Source organism: Camelus bactrianus, chromosome 9, assembly GCF_048773025.1.
Source record: "Camelus bactrianus isolate YW-2024 breed Bactrian camel chromosome 9, ASM4877302v1, whole genome shotgun sequence".
Lineage (NCBI taxonomy): Eukaryota > Metazoa > Chordata > Mammalia > Artiodactyla > Camelidae > Camelus > Camelus bactrianus.
Genome location: NC_133547.1, coordinates 49,404,472 through 49,428,688, shown reverse-complemented (window position 1 = coordinate 49,428,688; position 24,217 = coordinate 49,404,472). Strand labels below are relative to the sequence as shown.

General features: G+C 47.9%; 1 protein-coding gene across 3 annotated transcripts; it reads left to right on the top strand.

The window, feature by feature from the left end:
- The first annotated feature begins 325 nt into the window (after positions 1-325).
- Positions 326-24,217, top strand: WFDC1 (WAP four-disulfide core domain 1). Of its 3 annotated transcripts, XM_074370343.1 has the most exons (8): positions 326-474; positions 636-826; positions 11,298-11,481; positions 14,093-14,176; positions 15,055-15,195; positions 20,936-20,977; positions 22,210-22,282; positions 23,779-24,217. In XM_074370343.1, the coding sequence occupies exons 2-7, from the start codon at positions 683-685 to the stop codon at positions 22,266-22,268; spliced, it is 654 nt and encodes a 217-aa protein (XP_074226444.1). In that variant the 5' UTR covers positions 326-474; positions 636-682; the 3' UTR covers positions 22,269-22,282; positions 23,779-24,217. The 3 variants fall into 3 exon arrangements, with proteins under 3 accessions (XP_074226444.1, XP_074226445.1, XP_074226443.1); XM_074370342.1 differs by lacking the exon at positions 326-474 and having other exon boundaries at positions 539-826; XM_074370344.1 differs by lacking the exons at positions 326-474; positions 14,093-14,176 and having other exon boundaries at positions 537-826.

Below are 24,217 nucleotides of genomic sequence, written 5' to 3'. Positions count from 1 at the left end.
GTATATGAAACGCTTTACATGCACAGTTGCATAGAACTCTCCCAAGAAACACAAGATGCCCACATCAGAGAGGAGATCACCAGGGTTCAATGACATGAGTTCCCCTCCCACAGTCACTACCTCCACCAGTCCCCATTCAGTGACAAGTCTTCCAAAGAAGTTTTTGTGGGCAGAAGAGTTTGTTAGGCCAGCATAAAACTTGGACGAGGTAGCAGCCACAAGCCCCCACACATCCTGCCAGCTGGTTCCCCCCTGTGCTCACCCCCATCCAGCCCTGGCCACCCCCCTAAAGCCAGCACATCTCCTTGGGAGGAGACCACCCAGCCCGCAAGGAAGTGCTTATTATCCCAGAGTGACAGGGCCACTCCCGGCCACGTCTCCAAGCCAGCCTGGTGCTCCTGCCTGCTGCCTCTGCCTTCTGAGCTGCCAGGGCTGCAGACGTCTTGGTCTTGGTTGGAGTCTCTGGGACCAGATGTAATAGGGCAAGCTAAAAATAACCAGGCGGGCGGCCACCACCGGGAGTGGGGGTGGGGGTGGGGGCCTGTGCTGGGCGCAGACACATGATCCCAGGGACCTGGCTGAGTGGAGCTGAGACCATCCGGCAGCCTGAGCACACTTCTGCTCCCTGCTTCCAGGACCCACCCGGCAAGAGGGCCCCTCTCCTCTGACCATCCGAGAGGAAATGCCTTTGACCAGCCACAGGACAGGCAGCAGCCGAAGGAAGGTCATCTGGGCTCTGTGCTTCCTGCTTCTGCTCCTTGAAGCTGGTTCTGCCAAGAATATCTGGAAACGGGCATTGCATGCGAGGCTGGCAGAGAAGTCCCGAGTAAGTACCCGGGCTGGGGGTGCTGGGAGGAGATGGGCGATCCCCATGCTGGATGGCATGCAAGTACCCCCCAAACATGGGCTGGACAGGGCAGGAGTCTTTCTTTGAGCTGTGCCAAAGTCGGGTGGGGAGTGGATGGAACGCACAGTCCTCAAAAAGCTCTGTGCCTGGAAGTAAAGTAGCAAGGGACATCTAGAAATGCACAGGGGATAGGGATGTGCTTTTGCCTACCAAAGTTTACTTTCTCCTGACAAACAGCATCTGATTTAAAAGTCCAGGGACTTAAAACTGAGTGTTGTGTCTTAACAATCAATAACCAAATGTCAATAGGATGCAGTCGTGCATCCGTGCAGTTAGTGACTCATTCAGTAAACATTTAGTGGAAACTGCTCCGGGCCAGGCGCTGTGTGCGGTCCTGTGCACACACCAGCTCCCATCCTTGAGGGTGGCATAGTCGAGTGGGGGAGGCCTTGAGTGACATGTGACAGCAATACAAAGGGATGGCATGATGTGGCGAGAGGTGAGAAACATGCGCCCTTGCAGCCCTGTCCAAGTTTGAATCTGGGTTCTGCTGCTCACATGCTGTGTAACATCAGGAAAGTCATTTGACCTCTCTGAGCACCAATGAACTCATCTGAAAAGGACAAATTGAAGTGTTTCTTTCAGCTCCTTTCAACAAATACGTAAGTTTGATCGCAACTGTTTTCCTAGGCCACTGTTGTCTTAGGCTGCGGGGAAACAGACATCAGATCCCTGCCCTGGGGAACTCACGTTACCCCCATGGGCATGGGGTTGCCGAGAATGAATGAAAAGTGAAAGGAAAACATTCACAAGTACACCTCGTTCTATTGCACTTCGCAGATACTGCTTTTTTACACATTGCATGTTTGTGGCAACCCTGTGCTGAGCAAGTCTATTGACACCATGTTTCCAACAGCATTTGCTCACATCGTGTCTCTGTGTCACATTTTGGTGATTCACACACCATTTCAAACTTTTTCATTATTCCTTTACTTGTTATATTGATCTGTGATCGGTGATCTTTGATGTGACCATTAAAGGCTCAGAGGGAGACTAGCACTTTTCAGCCATAGAGTATTTTTTATTCACTTTTAAAAATTTAAATATAGTTGATTTGCAACGTTGTGTTAGTTTTAGGTGTACAGCAAAGTGATTCAGTTACACAGATACATAGGGAAAGTATTTTTAAATTAAGGTGTGTACATTGTTTCTTTAGATGTAATGCCGTTATACACTTGATATGCTACAGTATAATGTAAACATAGATGCACTGGGAAACCAAAAACATTGTGTGACTTGCTTTATTGTGGTGATCTGGAACCAAACCCACTGTATGTCCGAGGTCTGCTGCTAGCGTGTTCGGTGACAAGTGTCAAGGAAAGAAAGAAAGCAGGAAGGGGACTAGGAGAGAGAGTAGGGGTGGGGGAGGGTGGCATTTTAGCTCCCCCACCCCAAAAGGGAGCACAGAGGCACAGAAGTTTCAAGAAGATGATACTAGCACTCTTAGCATGTATATGAGGACTAAATGACTCCATACGCATTGAGCTCTTGGTGCATAGTGAGTGGTCAATGCATCTTAGTGACTTTTACTCAAATAATTATGAAACTGGATGGTGTTTGCTTCCCCAGGTGGAAGGCAGGTTCCTCACTGTGGGACCTGATTCTGTCTCATTTGGTGCAGTGTTCCTGGTGCATTGCCAGGTATCTGCCATTAAGTTGGCACCCAATACATTCTTGTGGGTAAATTATGGGCAAATACAATGGAATCACAGAAGAAGGTGTGCAGCTCTGCCCCAGCATTGGGGACATTCAACCTAGGGCTTTGAAGGATGAATAGGAGTTTGCCAGGTGGAGAAGAAGGAGAGGGGATGTTTAATGACCCCAGGCACCGTGTGATCTATGAAACTGTATTAAGGCTAATCTCAGTCTCCAGGACTCACACTCTACAGATTAAGCAGGAAGTCACACAGGTGGAGAAAGTCCTAGTAGCAAGTGAAATGGTGGTAGGTGTGTGGAAGGGGGAGACGGTTTGTGAGATACTGTAGTCATGGAGGGCTTCCTGGAGGAGGTGGACTCTGGCCAGATCTTGAAGAGCTATTAACAATTAGAAGGAGGAAGGACGTTCCTGGAAGAAGACTCAGCATGGCTGAGGCACAGCAGCAGAAGGGCTGCATCTGCAGCCATCGAGAGGGCAGTCCTTGCTCTAGGAGAGGGCTCGTGTGCACAGAGGGAGAGACTCTTTTCTGGTTGGACTCCTGTGTGCGCGTTGCTGGCCCAACAGGAATATTTAGGCCTCAAAATATCCAGCACTTTGGTTCTAGGACCACAGAGAGATTTCCAGTACATCATCAGGCCTGATCTCCCCCTCATCCTGGAGCGTCACAGGATCGGGTGCTGTGACATCTCACGAGGAGGAATGAGGAGGCCTGGAAGACTGGGGACGATGGTTGCTGAGGATGGACCATGGTCCAGCTTCCTCAGCCCAGGATGGGACACCTCTCAAGAATGATCTGGATAATTTCTCAGAAGTTCCCCTTGGGTTTGAGCTCTAGGGGCCCAGAGCAGTCACCTATGCATTCATGGTCTCCATATGTCCCCTTCCTTCCTTGCCTCGCATCCTCATTCTTCCGAGGAGCTGCCTGGGACCCTCCCCCACCCAAATATACTACCTGCACTAAAACCCTAGTCTCAGATCTGTGTTGTGGGTTTAATTTTGTCCCTTCCTCCACCCCCCCCAAAAAAAGATTTGTTCAAGTCCTAACCTCTAGTACCTGTGAATGTGACTTTATTTGGAAATAGAGTCATCAGAATGTAATTAATTAAGATGAGGGCATATTGAAATAAGGTAGGCTGATGTGGCTGGTGAGGTTATAAGATGAGAGACACAGAAACAGAGACTGATGGGGAGAAGCCAGTCTGAAGACAGAGGCAGAGATTACAGTGACACAACTGCAAGCAAAGGAACTCCCAAGGACGTCCAGGAACCATGGGAAACTGGGAGAGAAATGCAGAACAGATTCTCCCTCACAGCCTCCAGAAGGAATCAGCTCTGCTGACACCTTGACTTTGGACTTCTGGCCCCCAGAGCTGGGATAGAACACCTTTCTGCTGTTTTAAACCACTCAGTCTGCAGTGCTTTGTTATGGCGGCCCTAGGACATGCATAAGGTCAGCTTCCAGGAACTGGAAGTTGCGTTGCTTGCATGCAGCAGCCCTGATGGTGGACATTTCCCAGATGAAATCAAGGCCAAAGTGGGGGGTGACTCACCCCACACTGTTTTGGCCATGGACAAGTAAAGCTATCACTGTGCCCTCAGAGCCTGGAGACTTTCCTCACTCCTTGAGAGATGTGAGAATGCACTCTGGTAGGACCTCAACATCAGGACCACTAAGATGCATCCGTCTGGAGGGGAGGGGCTGATCTGTGGGCCCTGGAGTCTTCACGGCCAAGAGCCCGCAGGTCCTTCCCAGGGGCAGGAGAGAGGGGAAGTGGCGTGCCATGGTGAAGCCCCTCATGGTAGGCTCGGTCATACCCAGGGACCCAGCCTAGAGCCTGACACATCACAGGCACTCAGAAACATTTTAAGAATTGGGGGGTGAGCTGGATAGATGGGCGGGCGGATCGATGGAAGGAAGGAGAAATAAATGAATAGTGTGACCTTGGAGGTGACTTTCTGCTCTCTGAACTTGGCTTCTTTGTCTTCTGAGGTTTCAGGCTTGAAATTAATTCCAGGGGGAAATGAGCAAGGGAAAAAGCCTGCAGGGCCTGTGTCGTGATAATCTGGGAGGGCATGTTCGAGAGGGAAAGCAGAGGGAAGCTTACCTGACCGTCCAGAGCGGCACTGGTCATGACAGTGGACAAAGTGGAAACAGTCCAGATGCCCATATGCTCTGAATGGATGAACAAAGAGGGGTGTATCCACACAGTGGAATAGTATTCAGCCATTAAAGGGTCTGAGACACGCTACAGTGTGGATGAACCCTGGAAACATGATGCTCAGTATAAGGTGCCAGTCAGAGAAGGCCATATCATGGGATCTATTTGTACAAAATGTCCAGAAGAGGCCATTCATAAGGACAGAAAGTAGATCAGAGGATGCCAGGGGCTGGGGGTGGGATGAGGTGATGTTTTAGAAACAGACAGAAGTGGTGATTGCACATTATTGTGAAGTTCATCAGTGCCATAGAATTGAACACGTAAAAATGGGAAATTTTAGGTTATAAGTATTTTACCATGATAATTAAATAAACAAACAGTGGGAACTTGAGGTCCCTCTTAGGGATGCTGTGAAGGTCCCCAGGATCCACGTGGTCGGGGGAGCAGGTCCCCAGCAGCCTGGGCGGCCCTCAGGGCATTGGTTCCCCAGCAGAGTCCTGGCCAGGCTTGTCTAAGCCTCATGGTCTCCTCCTCAGAGGGCTGTTCCCGAATCCCCTGCCATCCCACTTAGCAATCCCTTCAAAGTTTTCATAGCTTCTCCATTTCTCCTTCTTAACATTTAGCTCCATCATTATGATCTGCATGGTTTGTTTAGTTTTTCATTACCTACTTTCGCAGATGACCCATGTCCTGGAGCTGAACCACATGAAGGCAGGGGCAGTGTCTTCTGGTTCAGCTCAGCTCTGCAGCCAGTGCCTGGTGTGGCATAAGACTGGAAACTTTGACTTTACCATGAAATGAAGGAATAAATTACATTAAAGCCTTCTAGAATGGAAGAGAAAAGATGGAAATTCTAGGAGACTTCCAGATGTGCAACAGGGCTCAATGGACACCAGCTGAAGGAGGTGGCTGAGTTCGCAGTCTTGCTCTCAACATGCACTGAGACGGTTTGTCTGGGTGTGAGATCCAGGGTTTCTGAGTACCTCTCTGAGGAAGTCCCAGAGGCCAGTGTTGAGGTCAGGAAATGGCATTCGTCACCGCACACTGAACTCTTAAACCCTCTGTTCCAGGGAGAGACATATTTTTAGATCTTTGACGTCCGAATTCCAGAGGAAGAGCAAGGAAAGCTTAGAGGAAAATTGGCTTTCTTCCTGCACCCAAGCAAACCAGTCCTAGACTGCATTTTTCTTGGTCAGGCCATTAAGTCGCTGGAACATTCCAAAGGAGGGTAAAGCTCTTGCACGAGAATGAAGGGGTGGGAAAGCTGAGGGAGAGACCTGGGGTAACTGGGGCAGCTTTGCAGATTGGATTCTTTCTCCTTAAATGGAAATGGTTTAAATATTTTTCCTGATTATAAAAACAATGATGTTTACTGAGAAAGACATTCAGACAATACAGTCATAAGTAAGTAAAAATGATCTAAATTCTCCCTCTAAAACATTAGCTCTGTCGACATTCTGGTGTGTGTGTGTGCACCCAGACATTTTTGAGCAGCACACATTGTCTTCTTAGTGGTATTTGCTCATAGTGTTTAAACTTTTTATTGTGATGAAATTCACAAAATATAAAATTAACCATTTTCAAGTGAACAGTTCAGTGGCATTTAGTACATTCGCAATGTTGCACAATCACCACCTCTGTTTAGTTCCAAAATATTTCCATCACCCCAAAAGGAGACCCTGCGCCCATTAAGCAGCTGCTCCCCACCCCTCTCCCCCTAACCCCCCAACCCCCGCCCCTGGCAGCCACCGATCTGCTTCCTGTCTCCATGAATTTCCCTATTCTGGGCATTTCCTATAATACACAGAATTTGTGTCTGGCTTATTACTCACACTGTGTTGCATCTTGCCTTTTTCACTGAACAATACGTGGTGAATACGTTAATATGATAGATCTGTGTCCTCTTTTCAAAGGCGTCTGTGGTGTTCCGAGGTACGGATGTGCCATTATTTATTCATCCAGACTCCTCTGGTTGGACATCCACCCATTTGCTTCAGTGGCATCTGGACTTGGACTTGTGGAAATGGGCTTCCCACTGAAACAGCCCAGAATTAGTATTTCCCTACCTGCTTCCTGACACTCTCAGCAGAAGAATGGCTCTGCAAATCTATGGAGGCTTCCAAAAATATCCCCCCTAGGAAGGGGAAAAAATAGCCACCAGGTTGACACCTTAAGGGAACAACCATTTTTATCCAAGAAAGGCACGCAGCCCTGAGACATTCTTGTCTCAGTTGCACTAGAAATGTATGTTCAGCAGCTGTGCTGAAGCAAGCTTGCTATACAATCCCTTAGCAGGAATGACAAGAAAAGATGGAGATCGTGGGTTGTCTGGGATTTTCATGGAGGACGTCGTCAGTCTGGGGTGAGCTGCCTCCTTTCTCAGAGAGATCTGACATGCCATTATTTTCTTTTCAGCTGAGTGGCAATGGAGGGGACGGCTGGCAGGGGCTGCAGAGACGGGTTCTTACCAGAAAGTATACCTGCGGGAGTCAGCTAAGTGGCTACATCCTGAGCTGGGGCTGGTCCATAGGCAGGAGGCAAGGGCATGTGAGAGAAAGGGACCCTGAGCCCACAAGGTAAGAAGGCTCTCAAAGGTGAGATCCAGGTTCCAGGGACAGGAAATTGCCAGAGTCAGACAAACCCAGGTTTGAATCCTGCCTCTGTTGCTGGCTGGCAGCATGACACTGTGGGTAAGGTCGAGTATGAAATGGGCATGAAGGGACAGACCCACGTCACTGCAGGCCACTTGGTGTGCAGAGCCAACCACACAGGGATGGTGTGCGAATTCATCAGTTCATACACATAAATGCCTAGAAGGACGCCCGGCATGTGGATCACCGCCAGCAGGTGCTGCCCATCCTTGTCACATCTTCATCATCACAGCTTTCTTTCAACCACAACAAAGAGGATCTGAGCACCTGCTATATGCCAGGCATGGTCGTAGGTGCTGGGGACACAGGTGGGAAGAAAACCAAGTCCTCAGGAGAGCAAGCTGTAGCAGGAGAAAAACAATAAACTAAATAGTGTGCCAACACATGGACCTCCCGAGGGTGATCAGGCTTTGGAGCTACATGAAGCAGGCAGAGGGGAACAAGGAGCACCAGATAAGGGCACATGTGAGCAGAGTCCTGGAGGAAGTGAGGGCCGGAGCCAGGTGGGCATCTCCAGAGGGAGGCACAGCCCGTGCAAAGGCCCAGAGGTAGGACCTCAGAGAGGCCTGACCACTGACCAGTAATGAGGGAGAGGAAAGTGATGGGAGGCAGGGAGGGAGATCAGAGCAGTGGAGGGGCCAGGGTGTGGGGCCAGCTGGGGTCTGACCTTTAGTCTGAGGACTTCTGCCTTTAACTTTTGACCCCCTGGGCTCGAAAGTCATTGAAGGGTGATCTATTTATTTCTTTGCTAGAAGTCTGTTCTTTCTCAGAACTCCAGGAACAGCCTTTGTTTAGGACCTTCTGTGAGCATCACCTTGTATGACATGAAATATTTTTCAAAACATTTAATCCTTTAATCTGGGCCCCTCGGTGAAATTGGTCCTTTATCACCCAGAACCATCTGTTGTTTCGGCGGCACCATAAATCACTGGGGCGATTTGACTTCTAAGGCGCTTATCTCCTTTGTTCTCTCCAAATTCTGAGAAACGACGTTTGAATTTTCCCCAGAGAGTCATGGAGCATCTAAAATTGCTTTCTATCCACACGCCCCCCCTGCTGGGGTCTGCCATTAGGAAGTCACTGGACAGGAGGCATTGGAGATGGAGTGGAAAGCATTTCCCGTCTGATCTCCAGGTTGCATTAAATTTCATAAATGAGGCTTGATATAAAAACAGGCTGGGCAGAAAAACCAGCCATCTCTTCCCGGCCACGCCAAGGCATCCTCCACCAGCCTCTGAAGGAGGCCAGGGCAGCTGTCACGTTCGATTAGGATTAAAATGCTGGGGCCCCAACATGGGTCCGATGTCATTAATTCTGAAGAAACAAACTGAGAGTTAATGGTGTGGGATTATGTGCCCTGCTTGCAGCTTGGAAATTATTCATGAGGCTACAGGAATCAGAGAGACCGAAAAGGTTGAACTGGAGGTTAGAAGATCCAGGAGTTACAAGGTCTCCTCTTTGTTTTGGCTTCGTTTCCTTATCCACCAAATACTGGCTTTATATTCATTTTTACTTTTCATAAATTAAATAATTTATATAAGGGAGAAAAGAATTTTCTGGGTACAAACTACTATACACAAACTAGATCAGCAACAAGGGTTTACAGTATAGCATTGGGAATTATACACAGTATCTTGTAATAACCTATAACGAAAAATAATCTGAAAAAAATATATATATAACTGAATCACTTTGCTGATCACCTGAAACTAACACAATATTGAAAATCAACTATACTTCTATTTCTCAAAAAAGGTGAATTCTCTGGGTGAAGCTTGGGTGGGGCCAGGAACCCCACCCTACCCCGGCTGTCTCCCCCAACCCCGCCTCCCTGAGCCCCATTTAGTCACTGTTTCCTTATCCCCTGGCCCTCAGTCTTAGCCCTTGGGGGCCCCTGGGAGGTAGTTTGAAAACCGCTGGTCCTGGCAGTTGCACCGGCTGGCAGATGTGCTTGGAGGGGACCTGTTCTCAGTGACCTGACGCCCCCTACAGGGGATTGGGAGCAGCGCATGGAGTTTGCAGCCACTGCAGTAGATGGGCAGGAAGGACGTTCAAGCATCTTTGGCGGTTGAAGGCATCTGTAATTTTGTAGCTTGCCTTTTAAATTTTTTACCAACATATCATAAGGGCTTTTCCTGTCATTAATAATTCTTAATAAGTACTTATACTTTTTAAATGTTTTAATTGTCTTCTTTAAAATGAAAAAAAAATGTGTTCATGGCAAAAAAATGTGTGTATGTATGTGTGTGTGTGTATATATATATGTGTATATATATGTGTGTATATATATAAACCATGCAGAAGAGCATGTAATGAGAAGAAAAGAGTGTTCAGTAAATAAGGAGAAATCTCCCTTGGCTTCAGAACTTAATACTTCTCTCCAGAGGCAACCTTTGACAACGGCTTCTTGTGGATTCTTGTATATCCTTCCAAAAATGGGTTCTAGGCCCGTATAAATACATGCATATTACATGTGTGTGCCTATGGATATTTTAAGACATAGTTAGGTGCAGAGCATACAGATTGTTTACACCTTAATTTTCTTCCCAAACCACCATCTCTTGGGGATCCCTCATAAGCAGGTTTTTTTTTTTTTTAGTTGAAGCACAGTCGATTTACAATGTTGTGTTAGTCTCTGATGTACAGCATAGTGATTCAGTTATACACACACACACACACACACACATATATATATTCTTTTTCATATTCTTTTTCATTATAGGTTACTACATGATAGTGAATATGGTTCCCTGTGCTAAGAAGCAGGTTTTAAAGGCTGCATGCTATTCCAGTCTGCAGACATGCATTATTTACTTGGACAGTACAACAGGCAGGATTTTGAACTATGTATATATTGGGGGGTGGGGGGTAAGTAGGTAAAGCATTTTAGATGGGAGTAGCAGCTTAGGCATAAGTAGGAGACAGAGCAAGCCAAGATGTTTTTTTCCCCAATGAACCGACTCTGTGTCTAACTCTGTGTGTGTGTGTGTGTGTGTGTAGGGAGATATAAGAGCTGCCCTCCATTCACCACACCTTCAAATCCAGAAGCAGAACAGTCCCGGCATGGATGGGGTCTGATGTCAGAGGGACCCAGGCTGGGTTCCCTGCTGTGACTTAAACTCTCCCAATCCCACCTCTAAGATGCTTATTTTATTGGTCATTCATCCATACTTCCTATATGTTAAGTAGTTGATCATATTTTTAAATTTTATATTGAAACATTGTACCAAAAAGTGCAAAAATCCTGAATCCAGCTCCATGAATACCCACAAAGCAAACACACCATGTAACCATCACTCAGATTAAGAAACAGAACAAGGCCAGCCCCCAGGGACCCCCCAGGCCCCCTTAAGGTCACCACTCACCAGGGGACCATTCTGCTGACTTCTCACACCTGACATCAGCTTTGCCTGTTTTTGAAATCAAAGTATAAATGGATTCACACTGTGTTCTCCTGTGAGCCAGCATTTTTCCCCCTCAATATTATGTTTCTGAGGTTGGTTCAAGTTTATTGTGTGCATTTATTCATTTTGTGGGTGATTTGTAAATTCTCAAAGCTCTATATAAACATATGCATTATAAGAAAGATATATGTATGTAAAGAAATATACATAAGTATCTATGTGTTTGTGTGTGTAACATATATATATGTACGTACGTATATATAACAGGATAGATACTTTACAATTCTTTTCCAGATTCATATTTGCTGCTGATGGTCTTATAGTTCGTTCAGTTTGGGGCTATTACAGAGAGAAACAGCATCTTTTCATCCTCAGAGCAACCCGCTGAGCCTGGCTCTGCTGTGATTACACAAGGACGCGGCGGTTCAGAGAGGCCCAGCGACTGGCCCGCGGCGCACAGCTCACGGAGGCGCTGGGATCCGCTGCCACCGCCCCGCTGACACCGCCCTCTTCCCGCAGGCCGAGGAGGCAGGCGGCCCCCGGCAGCCCCGCGCAGACCGCTGCCCGCCGCCCCCGCGCTCGCTGCCCCCCGGCGCCTGCCAGGCCGCGCGCTGCCAGGCCGACTCCGAGTGCCCGCGGCACCGACGCTGCTGCTACAACGGCTGCGCCTACGCCTGCCTGGAGGCCGTGCCGCCCCCGCCAGGTAGGCTTCCCCCGGTCAGGTGGATATGGGACGGGGCGGGGGGGCACCAGAGGTGAACCGCCCTGCCCGGCTTTGCGCGACTGGAGAAACAGCTGGGCTTAATTAAACCTGAGCCACCTAGGGGGACCCATCTGTGAAATGGGAACACAGAGCTCCTTGAGCAAGCGTCCAGCCGGATGAACGGAGCACGTGCTGTATGAGGGGCTCGCCATTGCCCTCAGGGCGCTACCGTCCAGGAGACGCCTGTTTCCCGAACACCTGTTCCTATGAAGATGGGGGAGCTATTTTATAAACAATCCAGATTTCCAGCTTTCCTTAAAAATCCTAGACTGCATTCCCTGGGCCACTGTCTGCTGGAGCCTCAGGTGCCCCTAGGTGTCAGGGGGCCCCTCCAATTTTCCAGGAACCCCACCAGGCCCACTTCACTCACGATGCCCTGCCCCGGGGATGTTTGAGATGGAGACCAGACACCTTAGTCATCCAGGTGGGGTGCGCCCCAGAGAGGATGGAAGATTCAAATCCACTAGCTAGCTGGGCACCTCCTTAAATCCCCACCTGTAAAGCAGGACTGAAATGAGAAGGCACAGACCACCGGAAGTGCTAGGAGGGGCAGAGAATCCATAGGTTGCTTGTTGAATCTCAACGTGAATCTCTTTGGGAGAAACAGTCCTCAGAGGTTCATCTTTGGAGGGAAGGAGTTTCTGGAGAGGTTTGGGAGGGGAGGGAAGGGAGCCCCGGGAGAATATTGTGGGGGTGGGGTGGTTACAGGCAGCTACCTCCCCCTTGAGGGAGAATCTGTGCCCCTAAATGCTTGCAGTGGGTGGGCAGTAAAGTTTCCTCCACTCTCGGTTCTGCTCTGGGCTGAGTCTTTGATAGACAGCAGCCTGCTTTGGACTGTACTTTCAGCGAGAGGTGTGGTCCCCCTGAGGCCGAGGCAACAATGAACACATTTTGTTTTCTTTGTGGTGAGGTCACAGCGATGACAAGGGACTCAGCACCGCTTCATAATGCTTATAATGACAGTCTTCGAGCACAGCCTCTTGGCCAGGCTGGCTCCTACAGGGCCTTTTATAAGAAAAACAAATTGGCGCCCCCTCCTGGTGGAGGAAGCATAGAAAAGTACTCCTATTTGGTTGGACAGGTCAAAAAAGTGCCCCTTGCTTTGGACTGAGAGCATAGGGATTCCAGCCTCACTTGCCGCCTAGAACAGGTGTTTTTGAACAGTGCACAAAATGTACAACTGTCCATGACATTCCAAATAGCCTTTCCTTACATCATTCTCAATTCATGCTCACACAGTCCCATGGGGTGAAGAGCCTGCTATCTGCCCTATTTTACAGCTGAAGACATTGAAGCTCCGAGAAGCTGAATCCCTTACCCCAGGTCACAGCAGGCAGACCTGGAGTTTCAACCCAGTTTTCTGACTATGGAGAAATGTTCACTGCCTTATGCTCTGAGTGTAGGGATGTGAGGCCTCTGGGCCCATCTGCGGGATCCGTCCCAGCCCAGAACATCCTTCCCCCAGATACCCACACAGCTCACTTCCTCACCAACTTCAAATCTTAGAGGTGGTCACTTTCTCTGGGAAGATTTCTCTCTCTAAATGGCAGTCTTTCTTCTGGCCATTCCGTACTGCCTTCCCTGCTACAGCTTTCTTTATAGCTCAGTTTGGAATATTGTGTTTTATATGTTTACTGACTGTTCCCTTCACCTGAAGGTCGGCCCCATGAAATAGGAAGTTTGGTCTGTTTCATTCACTGCAAAACCCCCACCTCCTAATAGTCTCTAAGCACATAAAAGCTACTCAGTGAGTACTGAATGAATCAATGAAGGCCTAGCTTTCACTGGCCAGCAGGAAGGGCTGTCAGAATACTAATTAGTCACAGTAAGAATTATAATAATAGTGTATAGCACAAGGTTTCTCACCCTTGGCACTCCTGACATTTGGGGTTGTTTAATTCTAGTTGGGATGGGGCTGGGGGGCTGACCTTGGCATTACAGCATGTTGAGTTGTATCCCTAGCCTCTACCCACTAGATGCCAGCAGTACCCCATCCCACACTGTCACAACTAAAAATATCTCTAGACTTTGCTAGATGTTTCCCTGGGGGACACAGTTGCTCCCCAAAATTGAGAACCGCTGATCTAACATGACTTGAAATGCACCAGGCCTTGTGCTAAGCAGCTTACACACTTGCAATCTGTGTGTGGGTTCCCTCCAAAGCAGACCCCGAGATAAGGTCTAGGATGCAGGGAGCTTATGTAGTAGGTGATCCCAGAAAGTTCTAGTGGAGGAGCAGAGAGGCGAGACCCTGGGCCTCCAGGTCTTTAAGGTCTGCAAATTGATAGGAGGCTTTGACCGAATTTAAGTATTCCAGGAAGTATAGCAAAAGGTGTACATTTCCCTATACAGGAAATATTAATAAATTTCCTATTTAAAAAAAATTAAGTTCTGTTACTAAAAAGAAGAACTTTTGCTGGAGGACTGAGTTGTTTCTCCTGCAGGGAGACTCTGTTTCATCATGAGATGTAGGCTCCCCCACCTCCAGAGGCTGGGGCATTTCTCAGCTGCCTGAGGAAGGCCTCGGTTTAACCATGAATTATCTTGTTAGTTTTAGACTGGCTAGTGCAGCCGAAACCTCGATGGCTTGGGGGCAACGGCTGGCTTCTGGATGGCCCGGAGGAGGTGTTGCAAGGTACCTGCAGGGTGAAGTCCAGCCCTACAGCAAAGCCAGGCTGACCCCAGGAAACTGATAACCAGGGGCTGCCCGTCCTCCCGCAGGCTGCCTGTGCTCAAATACCCACCCCAACACGGGAGGGGATGGCTGGGGCGTGGCCAGGCTCTCAGAATCCCTAGAACAGTGTGGGGTGTGACTGTCCCTTGGAATGGGGCCTCCTCCCTGGGTGGAGAATTGAGAAGGAGGGGGCTTGGGGTTGGTTTTCAGATCCCTAAAGTCACCATAGTGCTTCACTGTTCCCTGCCAAAGTGGCCTCCTTCTGGGGTGGGTGGAGAGCAGTTTCTGAAATGAGCAGCAGACAGGCCCAGGAGCCTGGACCACTGTAGGGGTGCGGGTATGACCTTTGCGTCTGAGCAGCTGGGCTCGTGACTCTGCGCACATCTGTGTGCATGACTGTGTCTGTAGGACATGTGGCTCTGCATGGAACCGTGTGGCTGTCCTTGTAGCTGTGTGTCTGAGTATTTGTGCATCCATGTTCGTGCATGTATGTAGCTGTAGGTATGAGTGTGTGTGTGTGTGTGTGTGCAGGATTTGTGTGCATGTGGACATGGGTGTGGCTGGCTGCATGTATGTGTTAGGACTTGTGAGATGTGAAAAATGTGTGTGTGTATCAGAATTTTGGTGCGTGAACATGTGCATACGTGTGATCGTAAGCAAGAGCATGTATGTTTCATCATGTGGGGGTGAACTTACATGTACGTAAATCATGATGCATGTGAGGGCGCGTTGGCGCACACATGCCACTGTGAGTGAAACCCAAGGCACAGCCTGGAATCTGGGGTGCAGAGCCACGTGGGGAGCTGTCCCTGAGAGCCTGGTGTGTGTCCCTCCTACAGCAGAGGCCTGCAGCACCACAGAGGATGGGGCAGAGCCGCTCCTCTGCCCCTCGGGCTACGAGTGCCACATCCTGAGCCCAGGTGACGTGGCTGAGGGCATCCCCAACCGTGGGCAGTGTGTCAAGCAGCGCCGGCCAGCAGGTGAGTTTGGACACCCAAACCCCACCTACCTCTCCCTGGAACCTCCCCTGGGAGACCTGTCCTGAGGAAGCTCCCAGACCCCTGAGCCTGGAGCCACCCTCCTCCAGTCCCACCTCTTCCCTGCTCCTCACCCTCCTCATCTGCACAGGACGTGGGCCAACCCCCTCCGCTGACCTTGCTGCATGATCAGTTAGAGCACAGGTACCTGCTGGCTGTAAGACCTGGCAGGGACTTCTCTGAAATAGGTTTTATGACTTTGATGAGGGCGGGATGTGAGACCTGTCCACCTGGAGTATCGTGAGCCAGGCTCTCTCCTGCGTAGATGACTTTTGTTGCAGTAAACACACATCAAAAGAAGATGTTTTCTATCTTGCAGAAATGCAGGTATGCGGAGTGGTCCCACAGTGGGGAGTAGGGTTAAGGTGTCAGGAGGTGCCAGGCACACAGAGAGCCCAGGAGTGGAGGTTTTCATGAACTTCAGAGTGGCTTCAAAGAGTGCCAGTGGGCTCCACAAGGACCTCTGCTGGGACCACTCAGTGTGACTTTATTATTTGTCTTTGGAGACAAGGCAATAAGTAAATAGAGTGAAGGGCGCAAAGAGCTTTGCTATAGTTTGTATACTTTCCACAGGAGGGCAAGGACAACAGAGCCAGGACTGTGGGGGGCGGGGTGTTGCGGGGACCACTTCTGCCTCGCAAGGCGTAAGGGGGAGAGGTTTGGTATGGAATTTGGCAGAAATGGGTGGCAAGCAAAGAATCCAGCACTTTGGGGAGACATTGGGTGACTTGTCAAAGACGAGCTCATGGGAACTTTGAGACCACATAGTCCGGGGCCCGTGTCCCCAGATCAGCATCTCTGAGCCCTCACAGCTGAGGGCAGCACCTCAGTCAAGACTGAGGGTAAGTGCAGCAGACCTATTGGCCAAAAGAACCCAGTGCATTGTCCCAAAGCATTTTCCCCTGACTTGAGAATTTCTTTCTCTAAGGTATTTCAAGAACAATATAGACATTAAATCTGTTATACATTTAGCATCGTTATCTTTGCAAATAATAGAATTGTGAGACATTGAACTGTCTCGAGAATCCTAGTTCCTGGAATTCTGAGCTTTGAAAGAAAATTACATATAAAAGGATTGGAATCACCCAGGAATCTGCGGTTTCTTCTACATCCCCCTTGCTCTTGGGAATCACAAGTGGGTTCTCCAGTCAGACAGCCACAGTTCCGGTGGCCCCTTGGCCTCTCACTGCTGAATGTGGTGAATAGCCCAACCTTGTCAGGCCTCACTTTCCTTATCTGTAAACTGGGCTAACAGTAGTTAAGCAACGGACTCTTTGAGGAATAAATGACTTAATCCAGGTAAACAGGCCTGTCGCTTCTCAAGCACAGAGCAGAATCCCTTCTGTTTACACCACTGCTGTTTACACCACATCACACTGCAGGTGGCCGAGGTGTGCAGTCCCTTGGATGTACCTCCCGAGGGCAGGCCAGCCTGTAGGAACCTGCTGGAATATGGATGGAATAGGCTTTTCCAAAAGAGCTGCAGGGCAAGTCAGGACTTTTCTGGACTGAAATGTCACTATTATAACTGGAAGGGCCTGGAATTACTGCATCTTTCTCAGCTGATTTGCTTGTTCAGTTAGATGACCTCCAAGATCAGCATAAGCTAGACATGTTCAAACCAATTCTCGAGGGACCAAACCAGTTCAAAAAAGACTCACTACCAGGATGGAGATAAACAGAAAGAGTGGATAGTCAGGTGACTGCACTGATGATGCCTCTGGAAGATTGAGGACCTCGTGGTGCTGTCCCTAAGCTTCAGTGCAAGCCTGCAAAAGAAGTATAACCAGGAACAGCGGCCAGTGTGATTGAGAGTGTAGCCTTGGCAAGTATACTGAAGCTCCTGCTGCTTGCTGTACCGGGAGCAATAAAGTCCTTATCTCTGACCTGGTAGGATTCTGTTTTCTTGCCAACATCCATGAAATAGTAACAGACTAACTTATTAACTTGTAAGTGGGGGGAAAGCAAATCACACACCCAGAATCTATGACAATTAAATTTTAAGTTAAAAAAATGTGTTTTGAAAAAACTGAAAATCTGGAACGAAAAGCAGTATGGAAAATCCTTGGATTTCTAAACCTGCTTTCATTCTCTGCTTAATTTTTTAATTAAAAAAAAAAAGAAGTTTAAAGATCCTAAAGGACCTCTATCAGTTTTAAACCACACCCTTCCTTTCTTTTTTCTTTCTACTTCCTCTACAGTAAGGTACAAATTTAACAAGCCTTTTAAAAGCAAAATAAAGCCTAAATCATAACCCAGAAAAAAAAAATAGTGTAACCTTCGTGGTTTGGTGTAGCCACTATGGAGGACAGTACGGAGGTTCCTTTGAAAACTGAAAATAGACTTAGCCTATGATCCAGCAATCCCACTCCTGAGCATATATCCAGAGGGAGCTCTAATTCAAAAAGATACACGCACCTCAATATTCATAGCAGCACTATTTACAATAGCCAAGACATGGAAACAATCTAAATGTCCATTGACAGATGTCTGGATAAAGAAGATGTGTTATATTTATACAATGGAATATTACTCAGCCGTAAAAAAGAATGAAATAGTGCCATTTGCAGCAATATGGATAGACCTAGAGATTATCATACTAAGTGAAGTAAGTCAGACAGAGAAAAACAAATATCATGTGATATCACATATATGTGGATTCTAAAAAAAATTGTACAAATGAATTGATTTATAAAACAGAAAGAGACTCACAGACATAGAAAACAAATTTATGGTTACCAAAGGGGAAAGGGGATGAGAGAGGGATAAATTAGGAGTTTGAGATTTGCAGATACACACTACTATACATAAAATAGATAAACAACAAGGACCTGCTGTATAGCTCAGGGAACTACATTCAATATCTTGTAATAACCTATAATGAAAAAGAACATATGTATAACTGAATCACTATGCTGTACACCAAGAACTAACACAACATTGTAAATCAACTATACTTCAATTTAAAAAAAAAGAGCGCAGCCTCAGAACCACTGAGACAGATTCAAATCCTGCAATTTCCTTCCCAGATGACCTTGGGCAGCTAACCTTTCTTAGCCTCAGTTTCTTCATTTGTAAAATGGAGCTGGTGAGAGTTACAAGAGTCACAAGTGTAAAGGCTTCTTGCGGTAGTTACGTGGTTTGGATGAGAGAACACTTATAAAGTGCTTAGAGCAGCCCCTGACACAGAGTAGGTCCTCAAGAAATGTGCACTGCCATCACCTGTGTTAGGGGAGAGGGAGGACGTGAGATCAGAAACTGGCCCAGACAACGCACCCGCCTAATGAGGAGCAGAGTGAGAATTCCAAGCCCGTCCACCTGCTCCGAAGCCTGGACATGTGCGCATGTCTTCCCCCACCCCTCAGGAATGATCTGAGCCTTCCAGATGGAAATGTGAATAACATTTCCCCAAGCCTTGTCCCCACAGGCTGTCACTTAGCAATAATTGTTGATGATTGTACAGGAATTTGCAAACATCTTAAATTCTAACCACTTCCCTTGGAGCCTTGGTCTAAGGGAAGAAAGGGGCACTCTTGTCTCGGGGTAACCAAGGAAGAAGGCTTTTATTTAAAAAAAAATTAACTGCATATTTGAAATAATTTCTGACTTACAGAAAAGGGGCGAGAAGAGTCCCTTGGACCCTCCACCCTGATTCATCAGTTGTTAAAATCCTGTTTCCTCTGTCATGCTCTCTCATTCTCTCTCTCTCCCCCACCCCATACTCTCTCTCTAAATCTACTTATTTATTTGGGGGACTACTTGAAAGTAAGTTGCAGATCTTATGCACATGCCTCAGATGCAAGTCTCCCCAGAGAGCCGGCTGCTCAAGGGTGCTGAGGAGCATTCAGATTTTACAGCCTGTCTGCCTGGACCCTGACATTTGAGGCGTTCATGTCTCTCTCAAGAGGAAAATGAACATTGACACACAAGGTTGATCTTGTTTCTCAGAGAGCAAGGTTGGGGTCCTCGGTGTACCTCCTGAGTGAGTTCGATGACTCTCCAAGCCTGAGCATCCAAGATAGGGGAGACACAGGGGCCCGCACTCACCTCTGACAAAGTGACTTCACTGGCTGCTGCAAGAGGATAATGCGGTCACACAGCCAAATGGAGCAGGGGCTCCAATCAGTGGATTTATTTTGTAAAAGGGATTCACATCAGGTGTGATAAGGGAGCCCAGTTCTGCAAAGACCACCATCTCCTTTCTGGGAGATTCAGGGATGGAATCCATCCCCAGGGAGAAGGGAGGAGCAGGAATGTTTCAGAGAGCCTCCGGCCTAGAAAAATCTTGCTATTTGCTTCAGAAAATAATCAGAAATAGTTGTCACTGAGGTTGCTGATAAGTTCTCTGCCCAAGGGTGTGGACTGGCCCCTGTTAGTGCTTGTACAGTAAATGGCAGTGCTGGTCCTGGACACCCTGGTGATTTTTAGGATGGCCACACAACAGAAGGAGAACAAAATGCCCACTGATTGCATAAATACGATTTTTTATTGAGCTGTAATTGACATACAGTATTAGTTTCAAGTGTGCAAATGTGATGTATTGACATTACAGCAATCAGACCAGGCTGATGCGTGGAGTTGACTGTTTGAGGCATTGCCAAGTGAAATGTCTATGTGATCGGCCAGATTTCTCCACTCTCCCATGTTAAATTTCCCCAGCTCCCTCCACAAAATATTTTACTGCTGTGATCGGGTCAGGGCGGAGGAGGGGGTTGGGATTAATGATAGCTGTGGAAATTATGTGGTGGGAATTCTTAGTAATTTGAGACTCAGGGAACTGCCAAGAGTTGACCGCTTTTTATACACAGAAGTGGCAGTTTCATGTGTTTCCTTCTAATATTTGCATATACATGTTTTAAATGAAATTCTTTCTTTTAATCCCTCAAAATAACTTGAGGTATTCATTGTATGCCCATTTCCAGGTGGGAAAACTGAGGCTCAGAGAGGATAGTGAAGCAGCAGGGTGAAGAGTCATAGGCTAGTTGTTTTCTTTGTGGTAATGAGATTCAAGTCTCTTCTTTCCCCCCTTAATGGAGGCATTGGGGTTTGAACCCAGGACTTGGTGCACGCCAAGCGTGTGCTCTACCACTGAGATATATGCTCCATCCCTCGAGTCTCTTTTGAACACTCAAAAAACTGCTATTTGTCCCCCATGGGAACATATTTTGTCATGACATTTGCTGAACCATATGTTGGAATTGGCTTCTAGTTCATAAGAGAGTGATTCACAAGCTTTTTTGGTCTCAGGACCTCTTTAGACTCAAAAATACTGAGAACTCCAAAGAGCCCTCCTTTGTGTGGGCTCTGGTTGTGGGTATTTGCTATATTTGAAAGGAAAGCAGAGACATCCCAAATATTTATGTGTTAATTCATTAAAAATGATGATAGACTCACTATGGAGTAAAACAGGAATAATATTTTTTTCTTAAAAATAGCTATACTTTCCAACCCATGTGCAGAGTGAGACGTGTGTTATTGTTTCCCATGTTTGCAATTGTAATATGTGGATTCACAGCACTGGGTCTTCACATCAGCTTCTGCATTCGATCAGCTGTGATGTCACACTGTACGCGCGTGAGAGAATGAGAATGGAAAACACAAATAATTCCTTAGTATGATTAGGAAAATAGTGTGGCCTTGGAAACTCCCCAGAAGAAGTTTAATCCTGTCACTTGTTTTCCAGATGGACGATTCTTCCGACACAAATTTTACAAAGAATATCCAGGTAAGAGAGGCATTCCTTCCTTGCAGAGGGTACTCAAAAGGGCCATGGGCATTTCTGGGGTGAAGAAGAGAAGGAAAACCCCATGGACTGTTAAGAAAGCCACAGTTTGAAGTTGCTGTGAAGGAACATGAGTGTGTTCTCCCTGGTGGCTTTTACACTGTCAGACGGCACTTTAGGGGTGAGGTGGTGGGATGCCAAGATGCTTCTGTTGTGAAAATTTCTCCTCTGCCTGAGCAGTCCTCCAGGTGGCATCTGATGTGGGCAGGAGCCATTCTAGGCTGCAGGCTGGGACTGAGGCTGCAGCTTAGAGGTGTCTTATAGGGGACAAAGTGGGAACTAGGATTGGGAAATAAAACAGAAGGCCTGTTGTCTGTTGGTGGGCAAAAGAAGGGCTTACAGCAAACATAGCTTCACGCTAAACAGAACCTGGGACTAGACATGCAAAAGTTCCTCCTACTTTCATTTAAGGAATTGGAAAATATGGCTGACACCATTCTTTCATCCTATCATCTATCCATTATCCATTCATCCATCCATCCATCCATCCTCTCATCTATCCATCCACCCATCCATCTATCCACCCATCTACCCATCCATCCAGTCTTCCATCCATCCATCCATTGTTCCATTCACCCACTATATCTTTTTTAAGAATTGACAATATGTATTTATCAAACATTGCTTTTCATCTTGTGCTGGAGATTGAGGCTACATTTGTGACATGGCAGACCTAGTCCCTGTCATCATGCAGCTGATATCAAGCAGAAAATTAAAACATAAATAAGGCCCAAGTGGTTATTTCATGATAACAGTGATCAGGACCACTGAAGTCACATACAAGATGCTCTGAAAAGGACACCTTAGACTAGGATGTCAAGGAAGGCTCTCTGAGGAGGGGACATTGAAGCCCAGTTTAAATAAGAAATAGTGGACGGAAGAACAGCAGGTGTGAAAATCCTGGGGTTGAAGCAGCTTGGCCATCACAGCAGCCAGGGTGGGTGGTGAGCAAGGCAGGAGACAGCTGGAGATGAAGCCAGATGAGGCCAGGGACCATGGGGAGGGGGAGGGGATGCTGGAGTGGGGACTGGGTGACCTCATTTGGGGGACAAAAGGGGGCAGGGCCAGAGTGCTGGGCCAGGCTGAGGTGTTTGGACTTAGTTTGGCTGGTGAGCCGTGAGCATTTGAGCAGGAATGGGCACACCTGCCCTGATAGAGCCCAGTTCTTTTCACAGAGGGTGCCTTCAAGAATGTGGCCGAACCTGGGAAAGGACAACAGAGGCACTTTCAATAAAGCAACGGCAGCAGGTGAGTGGGAGGCCTGATGAGTCAGGGCAGGAGTGGGGCTTTACCTGTGGGTAGGATTTTCAAATTCCTGTATAATTGTAAAGTGAAATTATGTGAGAGCTTTGAGTGTGATCAGAAGGGGAAGTTTCTATAGCTTGTGGCCCTAAATCCTAAGGCTAGACTAAGTTGCAACTTATTTTCCATCCCTTTGCCTTAATGGTTCCATGAACAGGCAGACACATCCTCTCTGTCCTGTGAAGGCGGGCCCTCTGCCTCCCTCCCTCTGTCACACCATCCTGTCAGGGGCCAACTCTGATGGGCAGGAACCAGGTGCTAAGTGGTGATGGTGGAAATACCCAGCGGGCAAGCCCACCTGGTGCTGGGGGGGACACCGTGGATATATCAGGGCTCCTCTTCTCGGGGTTTATTTCCTAGGAGGAGACTAAGCCAGTCAGTCAGCAAATCAGTAAGAAAGGCAAAGATTGCAGTGGCGGGAAGGAAGCCCGACAGACAGGCCATGTGATGCAGCATAGCTGGGTGGTGGGGGAGCTGCTTCAGAGGGGGGTCAGGGAGCTGGGAGCAGGTGCCACCTGAGCCAAGATCTGACACGGTGCTCAGGCAGAAGGAGTGGGAAGGCAAAGGTCCCGAGGCAGGAAAGATCTTGGCTTCAAGGAACCACTGGAGCAGGAACAGAATGATGGTGGGGGAGGCCGGTGCCAGAGGTGAGATGCAAAGGACCAGGGTACAACTGAACACCCACCCAGTAAATGAAAGCCCTTGACAGCAGGCGACTTCCCCCGAATGTCCTTGCAAGGCATACCCCACGTTTCAGATTCCAGAATATTCAGGTGTGAGTCCTCCTGGAAAATCTAGAGCTGTGGGGATTGATGTCTATTACCTGCTGATGACAGGAACAGTCCTTAGAATGGGTCTGACCCACCTGAGTCTGTGAACCTTAAACGGAGAAGTGCTGGGGCCACTGGGGAGAGCAGGACTGAGGGAGACAATTGAGGATGGCTCTCAGGAGCCAGCTGGCCAGAACTGGGTTTAAATTCCTGCTCCACTGCTGGGTGACCTTAGGCAAATGACTTCAGTCCTCCAAGCCTCAGTTTCCACACCTATAGAATGGGAGTGATGAGGAGGGATGTATTAGGATCTAAGGAAGATGATACCTATAGAAGAGGGAGATCCAGACAGTGGAGCTCACATCTCCCCACGAATACATCAAAATTAAATCTACAGGTGGAGCCACTCTCACCAAAAACAAACTGGAGACTAGCAAAAAGACTCTCGTACAACCGAGGCTGTAAGAAAGACCCACAGGAACTCGGTAGGAAGGGCAGAGGCAGATAGTACCCAGAGAGACTGAACAGCGAGTTAAGAATTTAATCTCAGAGGAAACTGGCATCTTTCCGGTGTTTCTGGTGGGTGAGAAGGTTGTGGATGACACGCATTTGTGACCCCACGTTCTGCCGAAGCAGAGGTTCATATCCATTCCTTCTTTGCTTCCCTTTCAGCCAGTGCACAAGAACATTCCTCCACTTTCTGCTAAGCCTTGGAAACAGTTGGGTAAAAAAATGTTTTTCAACCCCTAGAGGTCATGCCCAGCTCAACAGAGCATGACCCCAGAGATGCTTGGAGACAGGACACCTGGCTCTCAACCCCCGTCGGGCCCTGCCTGGCTGGGTGACTTTGTGGGAGCCACTCACCAGCGCCTGGTCCCTGTTTTATGACCCTGGAAAGGAGGCACACCAAGCAGTCCCCTTGACCTTGTAGCTCCCTGGATCGTCCATGGGAAGAAGTCACTGCCTTTGTGAGCTGTGTGAAGCCCATTTCTAAGATAGAGTTCCATGTCTTGCTTGGTACTGGTTCTTCCAGGTTTGACTCCAGGAGGCATGTACCCATTCCACGTGTTCTCAAGATAAGTTTGCTCATCATAAAATGGAAATGAACTTA